This window comes from Poecilia reticulata, linkage group LG2, assembly GCF_000633615.1.
Source record: "Poecilia reticulata strain Guanapo linkage group LG2, Guppy_female_1.0+MT, whole genome shotgun sequence".
NCBI lineage: Eukaryota > Metazoa > Chordata > Actinopteri > Cyprinodontiformes > Poeciliidae > Poecilia > Poecilia reticulata.
Genome location: NC_024332.1, coordinates 22,353,584 through 22,362,010, shown reverse-complemented (window position 1 = coordinate 22,362,010; position 8,427 = coordinate 22,353,584). Strand labels below are relative to the sequence as shown.

Sequence of the window (8,427 nt, the reverse complement as noted above, 5' to 3'; positions counted from 1 at the left end):
GACCCTGGCCGTCGCACCGAGGCTGATGTGTAGGAGGAGGCGGAGCTCAGAGAGTGGGAGGAGGTCTGCCGTGCAGCTTCATCCATGCTGAGAGACGCCTGACGGAGAGACAGAGAGGAAAATATGATGTCTGGACAAACAARAAACAAGATTCATTTTATAATAAATATAAAACAGGTTGATGTTTTATGGACATTGTGAGTGACAGCTGGCAGCTTTGGGAATCATTTAGAACAAACATGCTTCAGTGGAAAAGAAAAGCTGTCGGGTCAGAGTTACTATGGCGACGGGTCCGAACCTTCTCCAGCTGAGCCGTGATGTCGTCCAGGCTGAAGTTGGAGGCCAGCGGCGGTCGGCCCTGCTGCCCGCTCGGCGATCTGATGGTGCCGGCCGGAGATGCTCTGGTGCTGCTGCTGCTGCTGCTCGCCCCGCTGCTGCCCCCCCCGCCCGACATGCTGTTCCCAACGCTGCTGCCGCCGCCTGCTGACTGCTGTCTGCTGCTGCGCCCAGCAGGAGGCTTCTGCCGCACCTGCACGCAACACCAGAGCACACAGTAGAAGCAAACTAGCGGAATGATCGATGGATCAATGAGTCTATAAGTCAATAAATCAATGCGATGGCCACCTTGGTGTCTGTGAGTCCCAGCCGGGCCATGCTGCTGCTGCTGCTGGACTTGGTGTTGATGGTGCTGAGCTCCTGCTCAATGGAGGACAGGTCRGCCATGAGGGCGTTCAGGTCAACATTCTCCCCCTGATTCAGGGCCTCTGCACACAAACACCATGATGTGGACGGGAGGTTGCAGGGGGACAGAGGCAGCAGTGGTCAAGGAGCAAGCAGGGAGGAATGGAGCACCAACTCACCGTTGATGTTGTAGATGGAGAATCTGTAGGAGAAGTTTGCCATGTTGGTCTCCTGCCTGAGGGGGGCTTTCTGCTGCGGGGGGCATTCTGAACGGCCATCATCCAAACTCTGAACACACACACACACGCACAGAGGAGTGTATATCTACATGTCATACACGTGTAGACATACACCATCACCATCGCGATCCAGCTCCGTACTTGTGTGAGCTTGTCCAGCTCTCCCAGCCAGGCTCCAAACATTTTATCCAGGTCCTGGTCCTCCTTATCGCTGTCCTCCTCTTCCTCATCCTCCTCCCCCCTCACCTCCACCTCCTCGTCTGATAGCTGATCCATCTGAGGAAGAGTAAACAAAKGCTGTTAGAGACCATCTTTCATCCCCATCTAGTGGTCAGTAATGGGTACTGCAAATAAGTCAAACGGACTTTGAACTTTGGGGAAGAAGAGGTTTTGTTACTCATGCCTAAGGCGYAACTGAAGCAGCGTTTATATTTGACTTAGAAATCCCAGCTGGATCTAATGTTTCATTTTTCCTTTGGAGAAACTTCCAGTTGGGCAGAGCRGCTAACYTTACATGCAGTAAACTCTTGACAAAATCAGAAAGCRCAGATCAAACTGGTGGCAAAACACTATTCTGAGAAACATCCGTCTCTGAGGCTGGCACATCAACCAAAATTTAACCACCAATGTTATGTTACAGGCAAGAAAACATTTCTGATGACAAGGAACACTGTCATCAGAAATAYATAATAAAAAGACAATCAAAAATGTAATAACCACTAAAGTTTTGAAYCATTMAATTCTTTTGATTTAGACTTTGAAAAGAAAAAATATAATCTGCCTCTCTATTTCCAACTCAACCTTAAATGTAATACCACGGCTTCATTTGAATGATTAGGCTTTGGGTGAGTGAAACAATGYGAGACGGTTTGAWGGTTATTGTAAAACCATAATCTCATGCGATGGAAGCCTACTCTTCTTGATTACAGACGCAATTACAAGGTCACCGATCAGGAATGAATAACCAGCAGGCCRTCTGTTGTCCCATCAACTGAAAACACAACCTGTTACAGGTGGCTGCKTCAGTCCTTAGTGTGAGTCGACAGAGTCACTGTACATCTGCAGTTTCTTCATCTGGTCTTGAAGGAAGTTGAAATCAGTCCAGGTTTATCCCACTAAAGCTTAACAAAGCGTGTTGACCAGTGAAACTACATCATCAGTACCGATTCTATATAGATGGTGAGCTGTAAAGACTTCGGACTGACGTTAAACTGTTGTCGTAGTTCTTTATTTTGACGACTCCCGACTTTATCTCACAATGTGAACAGGAGTCAGATCTTTGAAACTTCTCAACCACTTGGACCAGGCGGAGTTCCTGAGTCTAAAAATAGTCTTCAAAACATGATTCATAACAAAGAGTCCTAAAAGCCAGAACAGATTTAAAGGAACAGTTCAGATTAATGCAGACAGTGTGCTATTATGTATCCACCCTGCGAAAAACTCAACACACACCCAGGGGGAGAGACACTGTTCCTTTGACTGATGATAGCAATAACCATCTTCTTCCTTCCTTCCTTCACATGCACGCATGCACACACACGCGCACACACACCCCCGCACACACACGCACGCACACACACCCCCGCACACACACGCACGCACACACACACGAATATAAACAGAGTCCCACTTCTATTTTCATGCAAAAATTTCGTACTTCTCTAAACTCAACTTTCCAAATTTCTTAATCCTTTATCTTAATTTGAAAATATACTAATGTATCCTATGAATGAAGAAGGAAGGAATAAARGAGAGAAGGAAGGAAACGAAATTAAGGAAGGATACAGGTAAAAATGTAAGGAAAGAAAAGGGGACACAAGCAACTMAAGACAGAAATAAGAAAGCAAAGAAAGAAGGGAGGAATAAAGGATAACTTTTAGTTGATGCCTATTTTCCCCATGCTTATCCAGAGCTGGAAATACTGAAATCAAATCCCAGTCTGCATRAGAAGCCTGTTCAGGTCAGAGGCAAAGACACATGGCACATGTTAAATTCTTCACAACTAACAGSAGATCAGTTCAATCTATAAAAAATGAAAACTGTAAAGTAATGTAACGAGACAAAAAGCTGCCTCGACATGCGTCASTGTTAAAAAGATTTTATCTTGTAAAAGAGATGAAAGACTTCTTTGGGAAATATGAAAAGCATTTTTGATTCATACCTTCGACTACAAAACAATTTAAACCAGGCTGTATGGAAAGGCSCATGTTACAGTTTCCATTGGTTCCAGCAGAGGGCACTCTAATTTGACATTGAATAGAAACTAGTGTGTCTTTTGCTAGCATAAAAAGTTATTTGTGCTATGCTGGTTACCAACATGGAAAACCATGATTATGAACAYCCAGAGGAGACAAATCCACAGAGTTACTGTATTAAAACAGAACAAACTGATGTACAACAACCGACAATCTAATTGCATTTATTTAGGCAGAAAAACAAGTGCTGCCCAAAATAATATCTCATATTGATGCTTTACCTAACATTAAAGAAAATTTGAAAAAAATTAAAAAAATAAATAATAATAATAAAAATAAGAAAATCACTTTAATTGATACAGCTAAACATTGTTGCCACAGTTTAAAAGCTGATTCAGGTACTTCCTGGACTCCAGACATTGTTAACTTTAAGCTGATTTCTGTAAATAAATAAATAAATAATAATAATAAAAATAAGAAAATCACTTTAATTGATACAGCTAAACATTGTTGCCACAGTTTAAAAGCTGATTCAGGTACTTCCTGGACTCCAGACATTGTTAACTTTAAGCTGATTTCTGTTAGAGACAATGTATTCTAGAAAAAAAGGGTTTTTTGATGCACAAAAGAATAAAAGTGACAAATTATATTAACCAGCACCTAAATATGAATAAAAAATTATATYTTAGGCTGCTCAATGTTAGACTAATTAACTGGGTTAGCTGTCCATTACTAGTCAGCAGGACGCYGACAGTGTTGTCACAAGATCATAACAATATGAAAGAAGGTGAAAGCACATGTACGTGGCTCTAAGGACACAATGAGGCGGGAGGAGTGGGGATCGAACCAGCAAACTGCGACTGCTGTCTCCACCATCACCGCTGCTCTTCTGTGGAGAAGTGTGTTTGGATAGAGTGGTGGGGTCGGGATGTGGGGCGCTTCACTGACACAGACTTCTTTCATAAGTTTATAATTGGGATTTTCAACCATTGTTTACATCCTGATTTACTGCGTCTGGCTTCCTCTGGTGCAGTTATGATGCAAGTCTCACATCAACGATGTAAAAGTCAGATGAAATTCAACACAACGGTTCAGACGCAGATCAGAGAGGTATCYGATTCAGTGAAATATATAGAAGTGGCAGAAATCAGATGKTTTTTTTTTGGGGTGTGAAAAAATCTGAACTGAGCTGTTCAGACAGCCATCATAAACTCAGCCAGAAAAAAAAAAAAGATWAAAAAAAAAAAATCTGATTTGGGTTGAATTTACCTGCTGTGTGAACGTAGCTAAAMATTTGTTTCATTTACTGGGTTTCTATGCGGTGATGGAGCAAAAGTTGCCACATAAATTGGGCATCTTTTCTTAGAAGAGGTGTTGCGGGTGGGTGGTGTGTTTAATATATTTGTAAATTTAAAATATCTTCACCAATAAGCAAACATAGCTCATCAGTTCTACTGGCCTTTTCTGCCTCCTTTGTGCAGGCGACTCCTGAGTCTCACCCAGGACCAAGTGTGCTGTTCCTGGGTAGCTGCTCGGCCGACAGCCGTACCCTCCTGTAGCCCCCCTGGGGATTTACAGCCAGCATACACACACGCACGTACACGCACAAACAAGATTAGAGAGCAGAATGGAACACACCCTTATGCAAACATACGGAAAAACACAACATACACACAAACAGTTAGGAGCAGCGCTACAATTAGATCCCTGTGGTTCGCGAAGTCTGCTTTTATGCTCACTGTGTGTGTGTGTGTGTGTGTGTGTGTGTGTGTGTGTGTGTGTGTGTGTGTGTGTTTGATGAGAGTGCAGGAGCTTTGCAACATTCGGCCGCTTCCAGCTGCTGCAGTTTGGACGCAGACCAACTAATGAAGTTTTTCTTTCCAAACCCAGCACGGCAGAGCGTACCAGCGTTCCAAACGTCAACCTTGGAAGCCATTTTTTGTGCAACACTTTGAAAATGTCCCTCACATTAAGTCGGGACTCTACAACAACATGAAGATTCTTTGATGATTTGGTAACTTTTGGAAACAATGTTTTCAGAAGACAGAACAAGTCATCTTCTGAAGTCTGCTTTCTAAACGTTGAGTCCGTTTTCCTGCTTCAGAACTTTTAATCCAGCGACTGTTCGGCCAGATGTCGGTGGATCCGTGATCTCTTTTCAACGTGATGGAAACAGAGCAGCTCCCCCGTCTGCAGCTTCTCCCCAGCATCAGCCTGTCAGACGCTGCTCTCAGTGCAGCAGAGCTGAGACAGCAGGTCAAAGTGATGGATTCTAAGTGCTGTGTGTGTGTGTGTGTGTCCAAAGTAAACAGTAATTACTTTGCTCCTGCAGCCACACTCCTCGTGTCTGTCAGACTGAAACCGTGCAATCATCCTCCTCTCCTGCATTCCTCCTCCCGCCTCTGCATCGTTTCTCTAACATAATTACCCTTCTTCACTGTTTTCTCTTCCTCCTTTCCGTATTTCCCGCTCCTCATCAGTTCCTTTGTCTCTCCAGTATTTTAATCCATGGGAGTGGCGATAAATCATACTTTCGTCACAGCAGAAGTTTGATTTCCTGCAGCCGTTAACACAAACACCTTCAGAGTCACTAGGGCTGCACCGACTGGAGGTTTCTGGCCGATAACCGATCTTTAGAAAGGCTGACCTGCCGACTCCGATCTAGGCCAGTACTGATTATTTTTTATTAAATGCCGCTAAATATAGCTGAGTTGGCAACAGCGAGGTGCAGACATGTAGACATGACCTGGTGGGGTTGGTCAGTAAAACCTCTCCCCAGCAGGGCGGAAGAGGACAGTGGCTGATCATTAGCACCCCTCATCATCAGACTGTGTTCATCTAAGGTAAAAAGCATCCGTACCTATTTCAGCATTATGGCATATTATAAACACAACTTTCTGTTTTTTTTTGTTTTTTTTGTTTAATAGACCAAAACTAAGTAGAGCTTAATTGTGAAGTGGAATTAAAACCCAGGTGTGTCTCAAATCAGTCCTAGAGGCCCAGTGCCCTGCATGTTTTGATTCTGCTCCTGGTTCAACACACCTGAATCAAATGGTGAAGATTAGAAGGCCTCTGCAGACGAAAAGAACTGAAACATGCAGGACACCAACCCTGGTGGACCAGCTCTGGACGCCCCTGGTTGAAAACTGTCTGCACAGCGAGAGTCCAACTGGAGATGGAACCCTTCTCCTGATTACACCAGACCATAAAACAGCGTTCTGACCCGCTGCGATCCACTGCGACCCGCTGCCCTCCGCTCAGTGGCAACGAGGCATCAGTCGATGAGCAGGAGATCTGATCATATAGACGGCAGGAGCCGTGACGCGACATGTCCTCCATGATCACACATTTCCAGACACATGGAAATGTAGTGAAGCCACATTCTGCTGAGTCCAAAAGCACAACAAACGAAGGAGAGGGAACAGAATCCACCTGCACACTCATCCTGTCCCTAATGCCAGCTCATCTAATGAATGTTATTCTGTCTCAGCTTTTTCACACTTTTTCACTGTGGAAGTGTCTCTAATTTTCTGCCGAGTTGTGGATCTTTTTGCTCCTCTTCAATTCTCCAGAGGAATGTGCTGCTGCTGCATGATGTGTGAGGTGCAGCTGTCATTCAGAGAGGGGCAGGCGAAGGCAGGAGAGGAGCAAAGGAGGGAGAGTGGAACATACTCCAGTCTGTGCTCCTCTCGGAGGAGGAGAAATGAAGACGTGCAGAGAAAAACACAGCCGGGGACACGAGGAACAGACGTGGATGAGAAAGAACAGAACACACACACACACTGTTAGAAGTTCACACACGCAACTCTGAAAGGAAAGCTGGAACCATGTCATCTCGTTCTGGCCTCCAACATCTGCTGCTCGTGTGCCTTTGAGCAACTTCCTCGTGAGTACTGGGCAGCTCCCAGTAACCCACACAGCCTCAACTGGTCTGTGGCCACAGCGTAGCAACAACAGAGAAGGCTTTAAAGTCCCCTCGAGCTGCACCGAATGTGGCCCATTCCCACGGCTCTATATCAGGACACACACAAATACGCACGTGCACACACACGCACGTACCACGGTTGAGTATTTTTAAGCCCAAATGTTGGCTTTTTTGTACAGCAAAGCTATAAATCAACCCAAGGAAGAAAGGAGCGTGGAGTGATTTAGGTTGCGAGTTGAGATGCTTCCCTTTGATTCTCACACACACCCTGCAGGGAGGCCATTTTCTGAAACCATGACAGGCGTTTTAGTCCGTGCCTTTCAATCCAGTCTCAGTTACGCCGAAGCTGGAAGCGGTCGCTCCGTCTTATCTGCAGACACGCAGACTGATATTGACAATACGATTTGAATAGTTTGACTTCCTGTTAGTTCTGATTTTAGACTAAGATGGAAGTTAGATAACTGCATAAAAAGGCCAGAAATGATGTCATACCCAGTGTGCGCATGCTCCAGTTCCAGGAAAAGTATTGTGGTCAGTGAGCACGCTAGCTGCTGTTAGCAACACAGGCTAATGTAATGCACTATAGCAGCTCATACAGAGCCTTCTATAGTCATTCATAACTTGAAACGTCTCCCACATCGTGCCACATTACAACCAGAATGTAGTTTACTGGGATTTTACTTCAGTCTAAACCTGACGGTCAGTTTAAGGACATCACTACTCCATTACATCTAAATAAATCTAAATGCCTGTTGGGGAACATTAACCAACAAATGGCATCACAAAGACCAAAGAACGCAGCGAAGTCGTCATTTAAAGCAGAGTGATGATCCGAAATTATACCACAGCTTTGAACAGAATCTCCAATCCATCATCTGAAAACATTATTATCCCCCACCATAATGTAGCCTTACATATAGTGGGAAAAAAACCTGGTCAGCGTCTGGACGTTAGTACGGTTTTAATTCTGCTCTACAGAAATGCTACTTGACATGCAGTCAGTTCAGACTGCAGATGTTAGCTCCTGCGGTAGTGCTGCTAATGCGGCTTCCACTGTGTGCATTGAAGCCGAGTAAGGTATATTTGGTGCTTGGACAATTAAAGTAGGCAGGTATAAGTGTTTTCTCATGCTAGTAGAACCCTGGCCAGTTCCGCAGACACTTTATGACCCTCCATGTTGCTGCTGACACTACAAAAACAGTCTAGTAACCAGTCTGCATGGTGTTCAATGATTTCCCCTGCTGAACCAGACTCTGTAAACACTCCACACATGGTGCCTGTGCTGTGTTGTGGCGTTGCGACAGGTTTGTAATTAGCAAAAGGATTCATACTGTGACACCCAGACGCTGGGTGCTCTGTGGCGTGTGTGTGTGTGTGTGTGTGTGTG

General features: G+C 44.7%; 1 protein-coding gene across 1 annotated transcript in view; it reads right to left on the bottom strand.

Moving 5' to 3' along the window:
• The window catches only part of LOC103456969 (ras-associated and pleckstrin homology domains-containing protein 1-like), a 46,705-nt gene that overhangs the window by 4,813 nt on the left and 33,465 nt on the right, over positions 1-8,427 (bottom strand). Inside the window, exons 3-7 of the mRNA XM_017309170.1 lie at positions 1,062-1,196; positions 861-969; positions 625-764; positions 299-529; positions 4-98 (exon numbers count right to left, since the gene is read on the bottom strand). Of these exons, the coding sequence (XP_017164659.1) occupies positions 4-98; positions 299-529; positions 625-764; positions 861-969; positions 1,062-1,196 (710 nt within the window). The remainder of the gene's footprint in view (positions 1-3; positions 99-298; positions 530-624; positions 765-860; positions 970-1,061; positions 1,197-8,427) is intronic.